At 44.5% G+C, this 20,797-nt stretch overlaps 6 protein-coding genes across 6 annotated transcripts, besides 44 other annotated features; 3 read left to right on the forward strand and 3 right to left on the reverse strand.

Annotated features, from left to right (window-relative positions):
* Positions 1-94: 94 nt before the first annotated feature.
* PVX_113705 (hypothetical protein, conserved) lies at positions 95-1,730 on the reverse strand. Its single transcript, XM_001616081.1, has 3 exons — positions 1,284-1,730; positions 635-1,143; positions 95-449 (listed from the first exon to the last, which is right to left on the reverse strand). Exons 1-3 carry the CDS (start codon positions 1,284-1,286, stop codon positions 119-121), a joined length of 843 nt encoding a protein of 280 aa, XP_001616131.1. The 5' UTR covers positions 1,287-1,730; the 3' UTR covers positions 95-118.
* Positions 168-202: a microsatellite.
* Positions 652-681: a microsatellite.
* Positions 966-1,000: a microsatellite.
* A 309-nt stretch (positions 1,731-2,039) lies between the features above and the next one.
* Positions 2,040-2,186: a microsatellite.
* A 673-nt stretch (positions 2,187-2,859) lies between these two features.
* Positions 2,860-2,885: a microsatellite.
* A 25-nt stretch (positions 2,886-2,910) lies between these two features.
* Positions 2,911-4,249, reverse strand: PVX_113695 (hypothetical protein, conserved; the record flags this gene model as incomplete). Its single annotated transcript, XM_001616080.1, has 2 exons — positions 3,661-4,249; positions 2,911-3,434 (listed from the first exon to the last, which is right to left on the reverse strand). The coding sequence occupies exons 1-2, from the start codon at positions 3,878-3,880 to the stop codon at positions 2,911-2,913; spliced, it is 744 nt and encodes a 247-aa protein (XP_001616130.1). The 5' UTR covers positions 3,881-4,249.
* Positions 3,427-3,448: a microsatellite.
* Positions 3,646-3,686: a microsatellite.
* A 45-nt stretch (positions 4,250-4,294) lies between the features above and the next one.
* Positions 4,295-4,319: a microsatellite.
* Positions 4,320-4,357: 38 nt separating this feature from the next.
* Positions 4,358-4,382: a microsatellite.
* A 370-nt stretch (positions 4,383-4,752) lies between these two features.
* Positions 4,753-4,774: a microsatellite.
* Positions 4,775-4,812: 38 nt separating this feature from the next.
* Positions 4,813-4,863: a microsatellite.
* Positions 4,864-4,932: 69 nt separating this feature from the next.
* On the forward strand, positions 4,933-5,199 carry PVX_113690 (hypothetical protein, conserved; the record flags this gene model as incomplete). The annotated part of the gene is made up of 1 exon (XM_001616079.1): positions 4,933-5,199. The coding sequence occupies one exon, from the start codon at positions 4,933-4,935 to the stop codon at positions 5,197-5,199; it is 267 nt and encodes an 88-aa protein (XP_001616129.1).
* Positions 5,160-5,189: a microsatellite.
* Positions 5,200-5,229: 30 nt separating the features above from the next.
* Positions 5,230-5,277: a microsatellite.
* A 342-nt stretch (positions 5,278-5,619) lies between these two features.
* Positions 5,620-5,646: a microsatellite.
* An 85-nt stretch (positions 5,647-5,731) lies between these two features.
* Positions 5,732-5,770: a microsatellite.
* A 621-nt stretch (positions 5,771-6,391) lies between these two features.
* Positions 6,392-6,469: a microsatellite.
* Positions 6,470-6,697: 228 nt separating this feature from the next.
* Positions 6,698-8,394, forward strand: PVX_113685 (hypothetical protein, conserved; the record flags this gene model as incomplete). Its single annotated transcript, XM_001616078.1, has 4 exons — positions 6,698-6,969; positions 7,170-7,358; positions 7,563-8,126; positions 8,258-8,394. Exons 2-4 carry the CDS (start codon positions 7,187-7,189, stop codon positions 8,392-8,394), a joined length of 873 nt encoding a protein of 290 aa, XP_001616128.1. The 5' UTR covers positions 6,698-6,969; positions 7,170-7,186.
* Positions 7,401-7,510: a microsatellite.
* Positions 7,416-7,446: a microsatellite.
* Positions 7,669-7,689: a microsatellite.
* Positions 8,160-8,210: a microsatellite.
* A 43-nt stretch (positions 8,395-8,437) lies between the features above and the next one.
* Positions 8,438-8,522: a microsatellite.
* Positions 8,523-9,985: 1,463 nt separating this feature from the next.
* Positions 9,986-10,022: a microsatellite.
* Positions 10,023-10,167: 145 nt separating this feature from the next.
* Positions 10,168-10,194: a microsatellite.
* Positions 10,195-10,328: 134 nt separating this feature from the next.
* Positions 10,329-10,353: a microsatellite.
* A 422-nt stretch (positions 10,354-10,775) lies between these two features.
* Positions 10,776-15,264, forward strand: PVX_113680 (trancription factor, putative; the record flags this gene model as incomplete). Its single annotated transcript, XM_001616077.1, has 1 exon — positions 10,776-15,264. One exon carries the CDS (start codon positions 10,776-10,778, stop codon positions 14,415-14,417), a length of 3,642 nt encoding a protein of 1,213 aa, XP_001616127.1. The 3' UTR covers positions 14,418-15,264.
* Positions 10,791-10,816: a microsatellite.
* Positions 11,246-11,299: a microsatellite.
* Positions 11,356-11,387: a microsatellite.
* Positions 11,529-11,571: a microsatellite.
* Positions 12,072-12,102: a microsatellite.
* Positions 12,147-12,173: a microsatellite.
* Positions 12,194-12,284: a microsatellite.
* Positions 12,472-12,493: a microsatellite.
* Positions 14,016-14,042: a microsatellite.
* Positions 14,153-14,186: a microsatellite.
* Positions 14,877-14,902: a microsatellite.
* On the reverse strand, positions 15,201-19,002 carry PVX_113675 (transketolase, putative; the record flags this gene model as incomplete). The annotated part of the gene is made up of 3 exons (XM_001616076.1): positions 18,779-19,002; positions 18,426-18,554; positions 15,201-17,432 (listed from the first exon to the last, which is right to left on the reverse strand). Exon 3 carries the CDS (start codon positions 17,211-17,213, stop codon positions 15,201-15,203), a length of 2,013 nt encoding a protein of 670 aa, XP_001616126.1. The 5' UTR covers positions 17,214-17,432; positions 18,426-18,554; positions 18,779-19,002.
* Positions 15,253-15,392: a microsatellite.
* Positions 16,710-16,737: a microsatellite.
* Positions 17,779-17,906: a microsatellite.
* Positions 18,397-18,513: a microsatellite.
* Positions 18,515-18,618: a microsatellite.
* Positions 18,761-18,803: a microsatellite.
* A 275-nt stretch (positions 19,003-19,277) lies between the features above and the next one.
* Positions 19,278-19,332: a microsatellite.
* A 1,093-nt stretch (positions 19,333-20,425) lies between these two features.
* Positions 20,426-20,453: a microsatellite.
* A 148-nt stretch (positions 20,454-20,601) lies between these two features.
* Positions 20,602-20,707: a microsatellite.
* Positions 20,708-20,797: the final 90 nt, after the last annotated feature.

Consider the following 20,797-nt stretch of genomic DNA (forward strand, 5'->3'; position numbering starts at 1 on the left):
TGCGTCGCAAATGTGCAGTGTGCGTCATATATATGCAGCGAACGCATGCCGCGTTGTACACACATATATGTACACTCGCGTAAACGCAGGCGACTTCGCAACTCAATTGTTTTTAAAATTATTTTGTGGCGGGTATTATTACATCCGTGAACATGTACCTTGACGGTCTTAGCAAAGATCCCTTGTTGTCTCTTCTGTCAATGTAATCTCCCCAATTTCCTGAGAGATTATTATATGTGAAGTTTAATGCAAAGGATCTAAAGGGCTTCTCGTGTGCCGGAATTTCAAACGTCTTCGTGTCTGGGTTATTTTCGCCATAGGGAATCATGTTATATCTCCAGATATGCTTGGGCTTAAAGTTAACTATGGGATCGCCATCCTTTATGACCAAGTAGCTGCACAGTTGGTCAAAGCTATTTTTCTGCGTCGCGTCCTTCAGTGCCCGTTCCCTAATCATGGAGGCGAGAGGGGTAAAACGTGGGCAAACATTTGCGCGAAAATTGCACATAATTTTTAGTGGCGCGCAGGGGGAAGCATTTATTCACACGAGGGGTGCACCGTGGGATGCACTATGGGATGCACTATGACATGCAGGAAGCCCCCCACACGTAAACGTCGTGCACACGAAACCTACCACAAGTCGGTCAACCTTTCATGGTCCTTACTATAATCGTCGATATTTTTGCCCTGCATTTCGCTCTGCGTGTCGAAAAAGCTGTTGTCCTTCATATCGTCTACTACTCCCAACTCCAGCATATTTGTCACATCAATAATGTTCTGGTAGATGCCATTGTGGTAGCATGTTATGGCTGACGTGGTTCCGAAAAAAGCCATAAGCGCTACCAACTGGTAACGAACATCTGGGTTGTGTTTTAATATAATATTCTTCACAGGATTGAAGAAAAATTTTCCACCATTTTTAACAGATCTGTAAATGTTCTCCACTATATAGTCAATATAATACTTGTATGATCTTAAATGTAGGATAAAATTGTTGTATCTGAAATTTTCCCCATAATAGGAATTATCATACGTGTATATGTTATACTTTTCTTTGTCCTTTACAACCCATTTGGGATGCTGCTTGCCGCCACTTAATCGAATTTTACTTTTGAAAAAAAGTCTTGCATTGTTTAGCCGCAACTGAAGGGGGGAGAAAAGGCCATATATTCGGTGTGTTGTTAGGTGAAAATTTAAAATGGACCACACAGGAGAGGGACGGAAGGATGGCTCAGAAAGGCTAAACCTTGTAGCGCTCTTTTGTCATCTCTTTCTATGCTTACCATAATTTATAAAGTGTAGTCAACGTAACATTAGGGGGAACTTATTCAAAAGGGGAAATCCCACTTGGTGAAGTATATCTGGTGTGAAGTGGCTTATCCTTTTTTGCTCTCTTTGCAAAGGGGTGAGTTTCCAATGTAATGTTACTTATTTTTTGGGTGGAATCACCTGCTTTTACGTAAACACGCACATGTTCACATACGCTTGCAAGTATTCACATTCGAAGGTACCAAAAAAAAAAAAAAAAAATGTAATGTGGGGCGTATCAAAGTTGCGGAAAATATGAACGGCTTAAATTGTTAAAGGGAGTAATGTTTCTGCTCCTGTAATTTAGAAAAAGTTTGCGTGAAAAAGAAGAAGCATAATGAAGTTATTTTACACAGGTAAAATAACTTAGCAAAAGTGGGGATTATATTTCTACGCGCTCGTAAGTTTCTGTTTTTATTTTCATCTCGTTACAGTTTCTTTTCATTAAATGTTTTTAATTGACGGTGTTTCAACGTAGAGCGGTTTCTCACTCTACGCATTTCTGTTCGGCATTTTTAACTGCGTGAAATTAGCGACGTGCGCTTATCAAGAAAAAAAAAAATAATGAAACTATTAAGGTATAACAAAGGTGCAAAAAAGTAACGCAAGACCTTTTTTTTGCTCCATTCATTTGCAACATTTTCAAAAAGGCTAAAATGATTTTCTTATTTTTTTACAATTTGTTGATAACATCCGAGCGGCAATTTTACAGGGGCGGAAAAGAAAAGAAGAACAAAGTGTAAACATGCGTATGCGCTCCAAATTCCTTTTCACAATTTTTCGTTGCGTAAACCTTTTGCAGACGCTTCATTTAGGGGGTGGAGGGAAGAGAATAAAAGCTCTACTGTTTTATATTTTGTGAACATCATCGCATGTATTTAACCGTTTTTGCGCATATGGAAAAAGAAAAAAAAAGAAGACCATTTAAACCGTTTCGAGTTTAAATTACACCCTAAAGTGGTCCAAAAAGGAGGCAAATTATATGTAGATTAATTCAGCTATTATGCAAAGGTTAATTTAATGAATTTGTGAAATGAATTAGAAAGAGTATAATTAAAAAAAAAAAACAAATTTTGTTTATAAACGTGTCTAAGAAGAAGAAACACATGTTCCTGGGTTAACAACCAGGTTAACACAAGATGACCAATCGAATTAGCACATACGGAAAGCGCACAAATAAAGTTAAAAGCCAATTTAGTGATAAATGGGGCTCACCCTTTTGTCACAATATTATTTGCACATTATCTTTCAAGTTCCACCAGCTACGGGTGTATACCCACTTAATAGTTTACGTCTTGGCGTTTTGAATTTTCTCCGTAGTACCCCTCGTCGTCCTTTTGTTCACTATCTTCTTCCTGATCAAAGTTCTCGTTATTCTTCTTGGACTCTTTTATCATTTTTCTTTTTTTAGCATTTTCCCTGAATAGGTGATAAAATTTGAAAAAAATTATGAACATGTAGGATATTTACACACATTTACATGAACGTTAAAAAAAAAAAAAAAAAATGCACAAATTTGGCTATCTGGAGGTTTAATCAGCTACAGTAAATTTACTGCTGTTTTGCTCTTTCGTTATTTTTTCTTTTTCGTTTTTTTTTCCATTACATTTCGATTTCCTTCCAGCGCTTCATGAGCAGTATGTACTCATACTCCAACCGTTTCCTGTACCGAACGGCGAGTTCCTTGCTTTTTTCAAAACCGTAAATACTTACTCGAAAATAGCAGTCACATTTGACAAAAAAATTATGCTGGTAATTTCTTTTACAGAAGTAGACGCGCCACGCCCCACTAGCATGCCACCTCACACCTTTGACATTGCAACAATACTTTTTCCAGTTAATGTTTTTTAAATTCTTTAAAACGTGTTCCCTGTTAGAGTAAATGGTTCTTCTTATGAAGGAAGATGACAACAGGGATAGAGGCAGCGGTGCATTCTTCTCAACTTCCCTTTTGTTGTATTTATAATTTAGTAAATAATTTTCATATAATTCGACTTCCTTTTCATTGTCGATGTTGATGTTGTTTATGTCAATTTTTTCACGTAGGTTTTCCTTTTCCAAAAAGGTTTTGTATTTTTCCGCGTCAAACTTTTCCTGGTGCGGTTGTATTAATTTTAGCATGTACTCTGAGAAATGTTTGGTGGGTGGAAGAGAAGTGACACACACATGTACATACTCGCATGATGTGTAGACAGACGTGCACGTCAAAACATATGGCTGTTCAACTTTGCATTTCCCCTTCCGTTTTAACTGAAACGTTTAAAGCGTAGAAGTTAAACGCACGTTTGTCACAACGGTTACATTTCGTAATATGCAGACATATTTTTCAAGCTGCATTCAAATTAGCCTTACTTCTTTTCTGAACAACTCTTTTTACCCCGAAGAATTTTTTTTGACTGAGGAATGTAGGTCCAAATGGTGGCTGCACCTGGGGTTGCAACTGCGGTTGCGCTTTACATAGCACTAAGTTGGAAATGTGCCTGTGTGATGTCTGCTCGCTGTTTGCTGTGCAGATGTTTCTCTTAGTGACTTTACGAATGGGGTGACTGCGCATAATACATGTTCTGAGCATTTTTTCGGAGAGTACACAATGGAGTTAAATTCGTGAATTATGCGGAGTGTCATTATCCGCGCTGTTCGTGGAAAAAAGGGTTCCCCTCTTTCGCAAAAAAGGGGAAAAAAAGAAAAAAATTCCTCAACATATCCCAATTTTTATGTTTCTTCGAATTGTTTCATTTTGCCGGTACTTCGTAGCCTCTCACTTTGCCATTTGTAACGTACACAAACGAGTACTTGGGCATTTGCATATTTACGCATTTATACATTTGTGCCTCTCATTTACGTACATTTTGGTATAGCAAAAATAGAACAAAGGGATTGCATGTTGGGAAAAAAGAAGCAAAGCGGCACAATAAAACGTGGTAAAAGCGTAAGTATACACATACCCCACCGGCACAAACGCGTCAGCATTTTTTTTTTTGCTACATGGCACGTGTTCGCCTCATCGCTCTCTTTCCTAACTCACATTTCTGGTGCAAATTGCGCCAAGTTGTGTAAAACTTCAAATGATTGTAAATTCTCGAATGGTAAATTGAAAAATAATCTGCGATACACAAATATGCACATTAGTTTGCGTTTTTAAAAATGAGAAAAAAAAAAAAAAAAAAAGTTTTCCTTTGGTTTGGATGGACAACTTTTTGCATTCCCATTTTCCCTTCAAGTTAAACCTTTTTAAATGACCACGAAAATAATGCATACGTGCATACATACACATGAAATATATGTAAATGTATAAAGGCAAATAATGTTTTCTTTTTACGCATATTTTGAGGAGAAAGGCGCACCCGTAATACATGGGCAGTGTTTACGATACCTTCCCAAATTATGAATTTGAAGTAAAGCCATTCTGTTTTACCGTGATACACGTTTGAAGCATGACTGCCGGGGAAGACTACTGAATGTGTTAAGATTGTACGAGCGAACGGAGAAGGGGCACACATAGATTTGCATATGTACACGTTGCGTATGCTCCACGTGCGCACCGCGTTTGCCAGCACGAAAACGAAGGCGAAGGCAAAGACGAAGATCGCCCGTCCACCTTGGTAAAATTAAAAAGATAAAAATATGCCTAAACGATTCCTGAGGAGAAATGCATTTTACCTACCAGCGTTGTTCCTGGGCGGAGCGTCCTTGAGCCACTACTTCGCATCAAAAGAATTGGACGAAATAGAAAAGGAAGCAACAAAATCCATTTGGGGATTTTCAACCGGACTAGTCATAGGCCTAGTAATAGGCATTTGCATAGGCACAAATTATTACTACATTTTTAATAAAATATTTTCGCTCTTTGATTATTTCATGCGGGATGATTCGGAAGAAAAGGGTGGGTGAACCGGCAATTGCAAGTTTTCCATTTTAAAGTACCCACATAGGTTGTGCATATGCACACATATAGTCGTATGCGTGGAGAACTGCTGCGCAATGGGTGATACGTTCAAATGAGAGGTCTGTGCGAAGCGGAGGTTCTCTTCAAACGAGATGGTGTAATTCGGGGACCGTTTTGAAAGAAAAAGGGGAGTCCATATTCACAAATGGAAGTGTTCTGCACAATTATTTTACAACATCGCGCACAGGGAAAGATGGAACAATTCGACGTGTCCATTTGTACATATCTGTAGTGTGCAATTTGCACATTTTCGGCTGCTACAGAATGTGTGCCTTGTTCGAAGGTGTACACATTTTTTTTTTTTTTTTTTTGGTTATCAAGTCCATTTTGCATTTCGCTCAAATGGAAAATGGCATATTTGAAGGGGAAGTGCCAATCGGTGTGTTTATAAATAAATGCACGTTTACATACGCACATACGTTCTCTTAAGTGTATAATCACATAGGGAATGTTGTCACATGGCAAAGCTGCTTTTGACTTCCTTTTTTTTAGCATTTGTGAATAATTTGTTTTTTTGCCCTTTGAAAAATCTAGCTATTACGTGATAAACAGCCAAAATTAAAAAAAAAAAAAATAAAAAATAAAATAAAACTTTCTCAATTTTAATAATGTAAAGCTAGCAGCTGCGGATGGCGCGAATGGCGCGGATGGCCCTGGACATCAATCCTACTGCACAGCGTGTTCCACTTTTTGGAAGGGAAAAAGGCCTGACCTTGGGCAGCAACTAAGCGTCGCAGTGCGCCTTTATCGCGTAAAAAAAAACACACACACAAACGTACATGTAGCATAATGTACGTATGCGCGGAAGGAACGCAAATGATCGTAGCTACAGATGGTTGCATAAACGAGTTGACACGCGTGGGGGGATGAAGTAAACATATAAAAGGGAAAAGGCAGGCCAATATATATACCCGCGCGCGAGTGCATACATATACACAGGCACGCGCCCAACAATTGGGTGACAAAAAATCGCAGAGCACGCAAAGAGCGCGAACTTCCTCTTAGGGAAAGACCGCCGCCTGATCGAACATGTACCACTGCCCAGTGCTCCAGGGCTGGAGCAACCATTCACCTGGACGAACAGGAAGCGTGAGATGGTGGCACCATGGAAGGTGAGGGAAAAAATGCAAAAATGTGAAGAAGTGAAAATACAAAAATGTAAATATGTAAATATGTAAATATGCAAAAATGCAAATAGCTAAAACGCAAAAGGCAAAAACTAAGAGTTGGTGCCGGGACGATAAATTATTATGCAACTTTTTCGTGGCACCCGCACAAGTGGCGCTTCACAAGTTTTTCATTCCTTCGTGGTACTCGCGCCAGCAGCGCACGTGTTGTGAGTAACCTTTCACAACGCTTTGGAAAGTAATAAAAAAAAAAAACACTTTGCGCAAAAAAAAAAAAAAAATTACTCCCCAATATACAGCATACGCGCATATATATATGCTAACCAGGCGAAGCACATTACGTGCATATGATACGCAAAAAAGAAGTTAAGTACTTTGCATACAAGCTAATAAAAATTGAAAATGCCTTATAAAAGCAGCTAAGCGAATTATTTAACTGCATACCCGTTTGCTTGTTTCATTTTAAAGATTTACGTGATTATTTTATGGGACAAGGCAGCGTCGCGCAAGTACATGACTGGCCATAAACGGAAGAGGAAAGAAAAGGGGAACCGCGCAGAAAGTCCAAGCGAGAGGGGGGACACACAGGTGAGAGTTCGCTCAAGCGCGCGAGAACATCTGCGGAAGTGCGCACAATGCCAGCGGACGAGATTATATGTTTGTAAATGCGTACCTATCGGCGGGCATGACTGCATAACATATGCGTACACGCGCATATGTGCCGTACTGCTCACTTCCTCGCCACCCGTGGACACCGCACACACCTACAGCATCGCATTAACGTGCAGGCAACTTTAACTAGACCATGCAAGTCGCAAAGATGAAAAAAAAGGAAACACAAAATGTGACAAACGAAACTGATATATTATTCCTCCCAAAAGTAAAAAGCAAAGAGCTGAAGTTACACCTCGTTTACCTCTCCCTAATATTCGTATCTTTCGTCGTGGTGATTACGATATATGTTTGTCTCATTCCGGGTGAGTCAGCTGATGCGCAGCGCGCACGTGTGTGCGTATACGCTTATGTGCTCATCGCCGGAGCGTCTAGCCCCAAGGAGAGCGCACACCTCCAACTGTTCAGAAATGTAACCATTATAAGAGGTAACACTTGAGCAACCCCCTCATACCGCTCCTTTTTTTTTTTTTTTTTTTTTTTTTTTTTTGCCATCCCCTTCCATGCAGGCCTAAACATAGAAAGCAAGCAGAAGCTAAAAACGCTGATTCCAAAAAATTTTAATGATATCGTAACATTGAACAGCAAAGGGAAAATTAAAATTCTGTATGACTCTTTAATTTCCTACAAAAATGAACATGGCTTTATATTGCTCATATTGCTCTCATTAATATATATTTTTTACCAAGCCTTCCCCTTATTTTTATGGTGGATGACAGGGACGGGGAGTATCATAACTATACTAATTGGTGCGTTTTACAATTATGCTTTTTCCATATTTTATTGTTCCCTACTTTCGACAATTTCCCCCCTAGTGACTTACTTTATTTTTAAGAATTATGGGCGTACAGTAATAGAATATTTTTTTAAGAAGCCACTTACTAAGTTTGATGAGCAGATAAAGAAGAGAGTTAAGAGTAGACTTGATTTGTTTTTTTACATTGCCCTTTTAAGGTTAACTCCTGTGTTTCCCAATGCGTTGATAAACATTTCGGTAGCGTCCCTCGCCCTTCCCGCGATCCCCTTTTCGCTGGCCACGTACATAGGGCTCATGCCCAACACGATCATCCTGGGTAAGTGCGCACGTGCGAAATTGTGCCTATGCGTGATTTGCCCGTCTGTCCGCATCGACCCGGTTCTCCCGCATACACTCATAACGTTCCACTGTCCATTTTTTTTCCTCTTTTTTCTTTCCTTTTTGCAGTTTCCGTGGGCCAGACCATCAGCATGCTGTCCTCCGTTGATATGAAGCAGAAGTTTTACATCCCCATAACGTTTATCGCCCTGCTGCTGCTTTTCCAGACGATCATAAAGTACAAGTACAGGGAGATTGGGTTATAGCTCTAAGCCGGCTGAGCCATTCGGCTGAGCATTCGGCTGAGCATTCGGATGAGCATTCGGATGAGCACTCGGCTGAGCACTCGGCTGAGCATTCGGATGAGCACTCGGCTGAGCATTCGGATGAGCATTCGGATGAGCACTCGGCTGACCACTCGGCTGATCATTCGGGGAAGGCACCCATGGAACATCGCGTTGTTTGCAGTTTGAAGAAACCAAGTCGAGCGTGCAGTTAGGACGCGCCATTCGGGGTATATCACCAATGCGCGCAGTTCCGCATGCATCGCAGCAGTTTCGTGCCCCTTACCCCTTTCTCTCTCGCTCTCTCTATGTGTGTGTGTTTGTGTGCGCATGCACAACATCGGTACCCATTCGTACATGTGCGCGCAGTTCGCCTAGTTACCACTTGATGATTGTTTGCCCTTTGTTCTTATTGTGACAAACGCGTGGTCCGTATTTATTTATTTTTATTTTTATTTTTATTTTCGCCCCCGAGTTGTTAAGCAGTGGTGAAAGCGGCACTCCTATCTGTGCGCTTTCCCCACACGTTTGCCTCCTACGTTTGTTCCCCGCGTTCTCTCCTCTCGTTTTCTCCCCTTGTTTTCTCCCCTTGTTTGCCCCGCACGCTTCTCTTTCCCCCCTTTTTTTTTGTGCCGTTTTTAGAATCCCCCCTTACCTCGAATTAGAATACTTCGCGCATTCATATTTTTAATTGCGTCCATTTTTAATTAACACTTTAATGTGGCAGCGTGTTAGCGCTTTTGTATTTTTTTTTATTATATCTTTTTTTTTCTTTTTTTATCCTTTTTTTTTTTTTTCTTTTTTCTGTTATGTGAACTGCGGACATAAAGGCGGGGGCAAATTCGAAAGGAAATAAATATTTCTTTTTTTTTTCTTGCAATGGCGAAGGGGTTATAAAAATGACGTTGTCATTTGGAAGGAGCATCACCGCGATGCAGCTGCGCAGTCAGGCCTACATTTTTGTACCTGCCCCTTCATGGCAAAGCTGTTCTGTTTGCCGTCAACGTGATGGGCATCCTCCATTCGTCTGAGTTGCGCGTTCGCTACGCCATAGACTGGAGGTTGTGTCTGGGTCTATAACCAGGGGATAGACGTTTTCCCGTGCGTCCTTACGTACCTGATGTAAAGGCCCATTTGGGATGCTCACTTTGCAAGTCCAGTAGGGAGACCAAATACGCGCACGGCCATGACCTTTCTGCGGCTTCTCTCAGCAAAGGAACACTCAGTGGGGGTGGGGAAGAACACGCACACAGGGGTGAATTTCCCCCCACTGGTGATTACCCATATTTTTTTATCTTTTCATTTTTTAAGCGCGATGCAAAGAGGCTGTTAAGACTTATTGTGCCCCTTAAGTGTTTTTTATGTCCAATCAGATGGCCGAACGGGTGAGAATGTGTGCGGGGGGTTCCACCGCGTGCGGTCACGCGAGATGTGCCTTTTCCACGGGGCATCCACCTGTATAAGCGGCCAGACGGCTATGCGGTTATGCGGCCATGAGAACAAGTGACTTGACGCACACAGGGTTACCAGTTCCCCTTTGTGAAGCAGCTTGCAAAAAAAAGCACCTCATTTTGTGGCTCCCCCGTTTTGGCGAACAAACGGCTGCTTCATTTTCGCGCGCAGGAGAAAAAAAAAAAAAAATTTAATAAAATAAAATAAAAAACGTTGCATCAAAAATGAGGGGTCACAAAACGGAGAAAATAAAATGATAAATGTATAATGTATACCGATTTTCCTTTTTTTTTTTTTTCTTTTTTTTTATGAAAAGGCGTGACGCCGCATTAACAAATGAAACGCCCGAGTGGACTACAAACTGAGCGCAGCAAAGATGAAGCGCCGCGCGGCATGCAATTCGCTCGGCCTTGCGACAGGCATATGCATTAAAATACATATGCGTATGATACAATTTTACATACCGTGTGACATGCGCTGAAGGTGTTTTCGCGGGATTGGCCAAGTGGGCGCAGTAAGTTTGCAGTAAACCCGCAACTCCCTCGCGACTTTGCCCATTTGCGCATTCGCGGAATTGCCATGTGGTTATTTTTCCACGTGCCGGCCCATCCTTTTGACTGCTCACCCATTTCGCCACGTGACGCTTTTGCAAAGTGGAGAGGCGCAATTTTTAAGGTTCCCTTTTAACTCGTTTGCATAGCTTGAGCGCCCCCCCGAAGAGGCTGTAACATCCCCTTGCGGATCTGCTTGGGGAGCGCGTTCAGCGGCCCACCACCCTGTAAGCGGCGTTACGGGAAGAACGTGGCGTAGCGTACATATATTTTACCGTGCGAAGCGGAGGACCGGACCCCAACCGCCTTCCATCCTTCCTTCCTTCCCTCCCTTTTCTGCTCCCCCCCTGGGCGAACAACATGAGCGAGGCAAGCGTGGAGGGAAACGAATTGTTCAACGCCGACGATGAGGAGGAGCAGGCGGAGGGTAACGCGGCTGATAAAGCGGTGGGCAACGCGGATGACCGGGCGGATGACCCCGCCGAAGGGGGCGCGCGCAGGAAGCGGAAAAAGGAACACCAGCATACGTCCCCGTACGTGGATAAGGAGGCGGAGGAGGACGACGATGAAGAGGAAGACGGGGGACACGACGGTGATGACGACGATGACGACGGTGATGACGATAACGATGACGATGATGGGGGAGACGCCGAGTACAGGGAAAGAAAGGCCACCAGCAAGGGGGGGGCGAGTGGACTGAAAAAGAGGAAACTGTCAAAGAAGAGGTACCTGTCGACCTTCCTAGACACAGAGGCGCAAGTGGGGGACGATGACGAGGAGGAGGAGTACGCCAGCTCCTACGTAGAGGAGTTTGAAGAGGCCAAAAAATTGGAGAAAAAAAAAATGTACGAAACGAAGCTGAAGAGTGGAACGAACCACCTAGCGCAGACCATTAACAAGCTATCGCAACGGTATGAAAATGAAAAGGAAATAAAAGATACCCTTACAGATGGGGAGACACTAACAGATGAGGAGATGTCCGGAGATGAAGACGAGTATTTCGATGAAGGTGAATGCTTGTCGACGTTTGATAGCCCCAAAATGTGGCTGATAAAGTTGTTCAGAAATGGAGTGGAGAGAAATCTAGCCATGGGAATTTACTACAAATATATGAAATTGAAAGACAACGATTTTAACATCAAGGGGGTGTACGTCTCGGATAACCTCAAAGGGTACATCTACGTCGAGGCGGACAGTCTATACATGCTAAAGAGATTCCTCTTAGGGTTCAAATTTATTAACCTAAATGAGATTACCATAGTACCAGTGCAAGAGTTAACATCCATTTTTTCCATGTGCCACTCCAAAGTCATCATCCCAAAGGTGAATGAATACGTCCGCATTAAGAGAGGAGTGTACATGAATGATATAGGCCAAATATTTGAGGTGCACGAGAAGGGCATCTATGCCATCGTCAGGTTAATCCCCAGAATCGAATATGATAAGTACAACCATTTTAAGAAGGGGAACTACCACCTGGGGTTGACTGGCTCCATGAGCAAGGGACCCTCAGCCATGTTCGATGAGCACAGTGGGAAGACTGAATCGTATTACTTGGGGGATAAATTCGAAATGAATAGCCACGGTAGCAGGGCCATCATACCTGTAGGAACTGCCATCGGAGGGGATGCCAGAAATGGCCAAACGGCAAATGAACAACTGGAATTGTTAGACGAAGCGTTACAAATTAAGAGGAAGAAAAAAAAAGAAAGGCCATTAAAAAAGCTATTCGATCGGGAAGAAATAGAACAAATAGGAGGAGTCATTGAACATGGACCCTACCCTAGAACGATAAAATATCAAAATAACATTTTTGAAGAAAATGGCTACCTTTTAAAAAAAATGAACATAAAATATTTAATCTCGGAAAATGCCAACATTACTTTGACGGAAATTAGAGACTTTAATAAAAATAACACCAATGAGGAGGACATCAACCTGCACGTGAGCAAATCTTTCATCAATAAGAATTCGCTGCACCTATTCAAGAAGGGGGAGAGGGTCAAAATTATGAAGGGAGAGTTATACAACCTTATAGGTACCATAACCAATGTGAGTGAAAATGTCTTGACCATCAATCCGGATAATTTGGCAAAAAATTTTAAGTTCCTCCCAAGTGATGTAACTAAGTATTTCCTCGAAGGGGATAACGTAACGGTTATTAATGGAATTCATAAGGGAAAAAGTGGACTCATTTCGCTACTTGATTATAAGGAAAATGTCGCTCTTATTTTTTCTCCCTCTTTGAACACCGAATTTAGGTCCTCCATTCAAGACCTCTCTGCCTGTGAGCATAGCAGTAGTGAGGGACTCGGTGGGATTAACTCCCTCAATGGGTTCTCCATTGGCGACCTGATAGAACTCACCGACAGGCAAATTGGCATCCTAACCTACATCGATAGGAACAAGCACATTAGAGTCCTAACAAGCAATAACAAAACTTTGCACACCACCATTGGAACCATCACTTCGAAGCGGTCTGCGATTGGCCAAGTGTGTAAAGACGAAAATGGAAACATCATTCAGGCGAAGGACGTCATCCAAGTGGTGCGAGGGATTCACAAAAATAAAGTGGCCGTGGTGAACTACATTTGGAAAAATAAAGTCTTTGCTAAGATTAACAAAAAGATTGAAGACAATGGGTTTGTCGTTCTGGACAATGAGAATTGCATACTCACGGGGAACCAAAATGAGAAGAAAAAAATCGTCACCCATAATAATCTTTTTAGGGTGAATAGTAGCATGCTCCCCAGGAGGGTTAATACCTACCAGTCGTTCATTGGGAAAACTGTCAAAATTTTAAGCGGCGTTTATAAGGGCCTCCTCGGAGACGTCATCGATGCCGAACGGGATGAGTTTACCCTCCTCTTGAAGATCAAGCCCAAGACCATTAGGCAGAAAAGAACCGAGTGCGCCATTGCGGACTCTTTCAGGGAGAATTACAACCTCACGGATGATAGGTATTACAACGAAGGGGGGAGCAACGGGCTGGGCGGCGCACTAGCGGGCGAGGGGTTGGACGCCTCCCCGAGGTGGAGAAACAGGAGTGACCGGCACGACTGGCGAAGGAGCGACGGGGTGGTTGGCGGTGCGAACGGTGCGTACAGCGCGAGCGCCTCTTCCCACGCCGCGCCGTGGAAGGGGACGAATGGCAGCCACCAGCTCCCGCTGCCCCCACTGCCGCACAGGAGTGAAAGCGGAGGGGGCTTTCAAGTGGAGCACGACGCGCTTCGCCCGCACGACCAGAAAGGCTTCGAAGGAAACTGGGCCAGGACTTCACACGAAAATCACCCAAACGGTAACAGCAGTTATAGCTACAATCGCAACGGGCGAGCAGGTGACCCGATTAGTTTTAACGAGCCACCTAGCAGGGGAGGAGGAATGAATGAGGATGGCAAAATAAGTGCCACCAGAGGGGGCAACCCGGAGGGAGAATTCCCCAATGGACAGTACGGGACAGGACCCGGTTCCCACGTGCTTAATGCCGACCAAAGATATGACGATCTCAGGGGAAGAGGCGGTAAAAGCGGCACCTCCAAGGGGCTAGGAAAATGGGATGACGCCCCAGGCACTGGTGGCATCAATGGAGGGGTGAACAACCCTGGAGCGACCAGTGCGTCTAATTTCATGGACGCACATCGAGACAAGAACAATGAAGGGAAGGCGTCCCCCCTTTGGCTAGTCGAAGGGATTATGATTAAGGTCATAACCCCGGGGCCCTTTTACAACGAAATTGGGAGAGTTACAGAAGTAATGAAGAAGAGCCTGTACACTATTCTAAAAATAGCAACCGAGAAAACGTCCTTTAGCATCGTGTCCGATGCCGTGATTCCTTTGAAGCCCAACAGAGTAAACGACGAAGTGCTCGTCGTGGATGACGGCAAGGTCGTCGAGGGAACTGTCCTTGACATACAGAATGACGACGTCCAGGTGAGTACCGCGCAGGGGATATTTACCTACCACGTGGGGCACATTTTTTTGTTCAAGAGGCAGTTCCCGTGAGGGGTGGCAGCGGGGCGGCAGCCGCTTGCAGTTCCAAAGGACCACGGTTCTTTTTTTCCCCCAATTTGTGCACCTTTCTTTATCATTTTTTTACGTCTGCGTGGTGTTAACGTTAATCTGTTGCCATGTTAATCTGTTGCCATGTTAATCTGTTGCCATGTTAATCTGTTGCCATGTTAATCTACTACCACGTTAGCATGCAACCGTTAGGGGTTTCCTCCCCGGCCCACGTGATGAAGCCGTTTCGTTGCTGGCATAAACAGCGGCAGCAACGTGAGAAGCTCGTGGCGGACGGTTAAACCGAAAGGGTCGGAGCAAAAAGGAGGGTGCCTATTCGGACGCTGAGGTTAAGAAGGCCCGATCCGAAACGGCACCACCTCATTATTCTGCTACATTTTACTCTATTTCGTTTATTAATATACTTTTAACACATTTTGCTACAGCACTTTTGAGTGTTTTCTTTTTTTTGCTGCTCACCCCCAAGCGCAGGTGGCAGGGCAGCCGCGCCACTTTTGTAGCTACTTCAAAGGAGGTAACCATGAAAGGGGGGCATAAGCTAAGGAATGCACGTTCGTTCTATGTAAGGTGAAGCACAACAAATATGGGCGGCTTTCTTTTCTTTTTTTTAAAGAAAGCGCTAATTCAAGTGGGGCTAAAGAACAGTGCATTTTGTGTACTTTAAAAAATAAGGGGGTGAGAAAATGAACGGATGCGGGGCCGACTGCAGGGCGCAATTTTGCGCCGCTACCGCACCTACCGCATGTACCGCCTCTTCCACCGCTACTACCCCAGGTGGGCCTCTATAAAGGCCAGCACCTTCCGAACGATGTTCTCCGGGGTGAAGCCCAGGTGCTCCCATATTTGGTTCTTCGGGGCGGAGTAGCCAAACTGGTTGATGCCCAGGTAGACATTAAAGTAGGTGTCGAATCCGTGGGTGGACGCAGGCTCTATGTAGAACCTGACAACCTTCGCGTCGTGGTGCATCATCACGGACTGTTGATACTCCTCTGACTGCTGTTGGAATAAATTCCACGAAGGGAAACTCACAATGCGGACGTTTAGATTGTGCTGCTCCGTTAGAATGCTCTTCGCCTCGAAGCAGAGATGCAGCTCCGAACCGCACCCAGCCAAAATGACCTTCTGCTTATCATTCGAGTTGTTGAAGTCTTCCAGAACGTAGGCCCCCTTTAGGACCTGTTCTGCCGAGGTGTTCTTCAAGTGGGGCACTTTATTTCTGCACAGGGCAACCAGGGTGGGAGTCTTCAGATTCTTAAAGTGGCACAAATACGCACCTGACACTTCGTTCCCGTCAGCTGGTCTAATCACATTCAAATTGGGAGTGGCTCTTAGTAAGGCCAGCACTTCAATGGGCTGATGAGTCGGTCCGTCTTCCCCCAATTCGACCGAGTCGTGGGTCGCTATGCAAAAAATGTGGTACTGGGAGAGGGCGGCTAATCTTAGCGCACCAAATGCGTAGGTGTAGAAATTCAGGAACGTTGCGCAAAAGGGTTCGAACCCCCCATAGGCAGAAATCCCATTGGTGATGGCCACCATCCCATGCTCCCTTACCCCATAGCGTATGTATTTATTTGCAAAGGAATCTCTCGTGATGTCCTTTTCTTCCTTCAAGGCGGTACAGTTAGACTCCGTCAGGTCTGCACTTCCGCCTATCAACTCGGGGAGGATCTTATTAATACAGTTTAGGGCAACCCCGGAGAGATTTCTAGTCGCACCGGGAGCATCCGAAGTGGTATACTTGGGTAGCACTTCCACCCAATTGTGGGGAAGCTCCTTGGAGAACCTCCTCATAATTTCTTGTGCCGTCTCTGGGTACTTGACGGTAAAATCGCAAAACATTTTTTTCCATTTGAGATAATTTTCTTTTTTTTTCTCTACAATATTTTCATAGAAATTTTTTACTTCCTCTGAAATGTGGAACTGCTTCTCTGGGTCTAGGCCAAAAAGTTCTTTCGTTTTTTTTAAATCTTCTTCTTTTAATGCCAGCCCGTGAGACTTACATGTCCCCTCTACCTTCGTCCCATACCCACAAGCCGTCTGCACAATGATTAATGATGGCTGCTTCGTATTCTTTTTCGCCTCCTCAATTTGGGTTAATATACCTGCAAAGTCGGTATTCCCATTGGGCACTTTTCTAACCTCCCATTTTAACCCCTCAAACTTTTTCTCTATATCTTCGGTGAACGACAGTTCTGTGTTCCCATCAATTGTTATTTTGTTGTCATCATATAGCAGGATTAACCTCCCCACGCCTAGGTGCCCAGCGAGGGAAGCGGCTTCACAGAATACTCCCTCCTGCATGCAGCCATCCCCACATATGGCGTATACGTAATTATTAAAAATGGGAAACTCCTGGGTGTTATATTTCTGGGCTAAATTATGTGCACAGATGGCCATCCCAACTGCGTTGGATGCTCCTTGTCCCAGTGGCCCCGTTGTCACTTCCACCCCTTTGGTGATGTGTTTCTCTGGGTGACCTGGGGTTAGACTCTCCAGCTGCCGGAAGTTCTTCAAATCCTCCATGGTGAGTCCTTGCTTGGTCAGGTACAGCATGGTGTAGAGGAGCGCACTGGCGTGTCCGTTCGAGAGAACGAACCTGTCCCGGTTCATCCAGCTCGTGTCCTCATTGTAGTAGTTCATTACGTAGGCCCACAAGATGTGCGCTATGGGCGCGCACCCGATGGGCGCTCCCTGGTGCCCGCTGTTGGCCTTCAGCGGCAGCTCCGCCGACAGCATGCGGATTTCGTTGATGCATTTCTCGTCAATTTCGCCGTTCATTTTGCCGGGGGGGGTGGCCACTTCGACGGGTGAGAAGTTTCGACGGGTGAAAAGTTTCGACGGCTGGGCTGTTTCGACCGCTTAACAGTTTCGATGGCTGGGTGCTTGCCCTCCGCGCGTCAGGCAAACGTTTCGATGGTTTTAAAAAAAAAATGCAAATAGTCGTAAATGTTTTTCGCCTTGTACCTTATATCCTCGCACGTGCTGCTCTGCAATTCTCTGCGGAAACAAATCGGGGAATTAAAAAAAATTTCCAAACAGGTGCGCTCGCTTATATTTTCTTGTGCTATTGCGCAAATGGGCACATGCGCGTTTTGCTTTGCTCTCTCCGTTTGAAAAAAAAAAGGCAACATGTAGTAAATTTTCTTTTCCGTGTACACGCGCGGGGCATACGACGTAGTGCTGCGTAATGTACCGCCTGCTTACACATCCGGCTGGGCAAATGCAGAATGTACGATGAAACGAACGGAAAGGAACAAACAAAATGGAAAGTCATGAAAATGGCCGAGGGGGAAGCGATAAAAAAAAACGCCTTGCACGGTCAGGTGAAAAAAAGCAAATTAAGGAACGCAAAGCGAAACGGGGCAAAGAGTGGCCAACTGACGCGACGCGAAAGCAGCATACTTCCGCATACTGCCGCATAATGGCGCCACCCCGCGGCGTACGCCTATCATACCACACGCAAAACGTCCTCACATGGAGCACATGCAGTAGGACCGACCGTACTTTTTTTGCTTCGTGGTTTTCGCTTGTAGGGGGGAGGGCGCGTGCGCGGTGTACGCGTGGCGAAAAAAAAAAAAAAAAAAAAAATAGGCAGGCAAGTAACGCGGCAAATGAAGAGGCAAACAAAGAGGCAAACAAAGAAACAATTAGCCAAGTAAACAAACTGATCGCCCCGCTGGTGGCTACCTCAAGCGCGTAACTCCGCGGCACATGCCGGGAGAAGTTTCCAGGCGACGTGGGGATACCCAGCTGCGCTGTGGGGCAGCCGGGGGTGACACATGCAAAGGGCGCGTAAAATGAAGGAAGCGCGGCAAAAGGGACGTGGAGAAAATTTCCATGTGGTTTTTCTTTTGCTTAGTTTTGTTATCTTTGCATCGTTGCATTGTTGCGTCGTTGCATTGTTGCGTCGTTGCATTGTTGCGTCGTTGCATCTCTCTCTCTATCCCTCTCTCTCTTTTTTTTTTTTTTTTCTTTCCCTTCGCGCATTACATTTTTATGAGGCTGCCAGATATGTTCACACGTTTGTACATTTCATTTTGCTTTAAAGACTCATCGCTTGACAAGCACTTGTACAAAATATTGCTGTGATTTTCGGATAGGCAATTTACTTCGATAATGCTGCAGAGAGGAAGACGAAGCGGTGTGTTTTCCCTCGTTTGTAATCACTCCTTTGTGTGCCCTGCCAGGGCGCGCGCAGCACATGTATGCCACAGGTGTTTACATGTCAGCACACGAATGCGTTTATCTGAGCGCACATATACACGTAGGACACTCCGTGCGACATACGCGGGGTGGAAATTCATCCCACCCCCTCAATCTCATGTGGGGCGCTCCAGTTTTACTGCGTAATGAGGTGATCTCCCCCAGCCATGATAAACGTTTCACTCGCGCTCGGTAAAGGAATTGCAAAAATAGGAGTACAGGAAAACTTCCGCGGAGGGGGCAGTTCGCCAAACGTACGAAGCGCGTCAATATGCGTACGCATCCGTTTGTACGTGTAAGCGCGTATCCCTATTCACCATTTTGGCTGTTCGCGCGGACGAGTGTACGCCGTCATGAATGCATTTTAAACGAAGAAAAGGAAGCAGTAGTTATGTGGAAGCGTTACTTTCAATTTTTGAAAAAAAAAAAAAAAAAAAAAATGTGGGACGTCCCTACTGGCAATACATTTCAACTCAGCGAAAGGTTACCATTCTGTTTCTCCCCTTTTGATTATCTACACTTGGGGCATTTTTAACACGTCGAGTTTTTCTCTTTTTTTTTTTTTTTTTTTTCACCTTAGCGTTACATACACATGGGGGTTCACTCATCAAAATTGACGTGGCCCATTCGATACACTCACGTTGTGTACATTTTTTTTTATGCGTTCGAAAGGAGGGCCAACCACAGGGTGACGCAGGTTGGAAGAATTGTTCAATCCGTTCCCATTTGCTCACCACGCACAGGCATAAAGAAAAATATAAAGAGGGCCCATTTTTGCAATTCCTTTTTAAAACACCGGAGGCGCAGCTGAGTGAGGCCATATGTAGTAAGTCCTGTTGCTCTGCTTGGAGGGCTCTCCCCCCACTTGGTGATGACCCACTTTAGTGAAAAGCATAGTCAGAGGGAGTGCACACGGGAAAAAATGAACGAGGAGAAAGAACATATGGTGAAGAGAGGGCAAACGGAGGGTAAAATACGTATGCCTACGTGTGCATGCTTCCTTACCTCGTTGGAAACGCGGAAGGGGGTCGTCCAATGGGATGCGTACTTCCCACCTGCACTGGCTAGGATATTCCCACGTGGGGTTACGCAGTAGCACCCATTTAGGAGGAAACAATTCCCCCCAAGTTTTTACCTCACTTGAAGGTTCACCTTTGGTATGTTCGCAACGGTCGTTCTTCTTTTGGTGAGTGGGTAGAATCCCCACTGCTAGGCACATCGCCCCCCTTATCAGCATATGTAGTGCTTCTATGCGGGATTTACTTCTGTACGGAGGCATCCCCCCCTTTGTGGTGACTCACCCCATTTGCGAGGTTTGCCTGACTGGTCATGTCAAAAGGGTGCAGATCAATCACCACCACCACAATCACCACAGTTACCACTCCCATGGGGGTCATACCCTCCTTGAGACAAAAGACTGGCATAAGGAAAATCTCGAGGGGGTGAGCAGATTTACAACGCGTCTGTCCCACGGAGAGTGTGTAGCTCCTTTCTTTGAGGTGATCTGATCCAGCTCACCAAAACGGTGATCTTTTTACTTTTTTTTTTTTTTTTTTTTTTCTAATCACATTTCTGCCATAAGGGTGGATCACCTGAATGCCCTTCCAAACGTCAAACACAACATATGAGCAACTATGCTGGTGAGAAAATTTCACCGTTTCCATTTTTTGGAAATGCGTTCCCTACCCTGTTGGTGCGTTCCTCTGGGTGGACGTCATTTTCTATCCTTTTTACAGCCACATTTTTTTTAAAAAAAATAAAAGTCCCCAATGAATGGGAAGTGTTATTTACCCATCGGACAAGTTGGCAAAAATGTAGAAAAAGAAATAAGCAAAATGTACCTTTTGGTGAAATAACACTGGTAGGTACACATGAGAAGAGAGCATTCGAGCTTTTCTACCCACCGTGCTCTCAGTTTGTTTCTTCTTCCTCTGTAGAGCTGTTGAGTCCTTCTCACCTGAGTTGCAGAGACGTAGCCAAAATGGCCCCTATGCCGAAATGGGAAAGACGCACAACGGGTTGTTGGACCCATTTGAGCGGACTACAACTTCCTTCCTTCTGACCCCCATGAGGCTTGAAGCAGGGGTAGTTACAAAAGGAGAACGTTTAGTGGCTTTCCAAACAGCGGTGTAGAAGCAAACCTCCGCTCTCCGTTTGTG

Source organism: Plasmodium vivax, chromosome 11 (genome assembly GCF_000002415.2).
Source record: "Plasmodium vivax chromosome 11, whole genome shotgun sequence".
Lineage (NCBI taxonomy): Eukaryota > Apicomplexa > Aconoidasida > Haemosporida > Plasmodiidae > Plasmodium > Plasmodium vivax.

Bases quoted from the DNA above. Each gene is read 5' to 3' on its own strand.
- PVX_113705 (XM_001616081.1), bottom strand. The intron at 450-634 runs GTAGGTTTCGTG...CTCCATGATTAG, and splicing joins GAAAGGTTGACCGACTTGTG to GGAACGGGCACTGAAGGACG.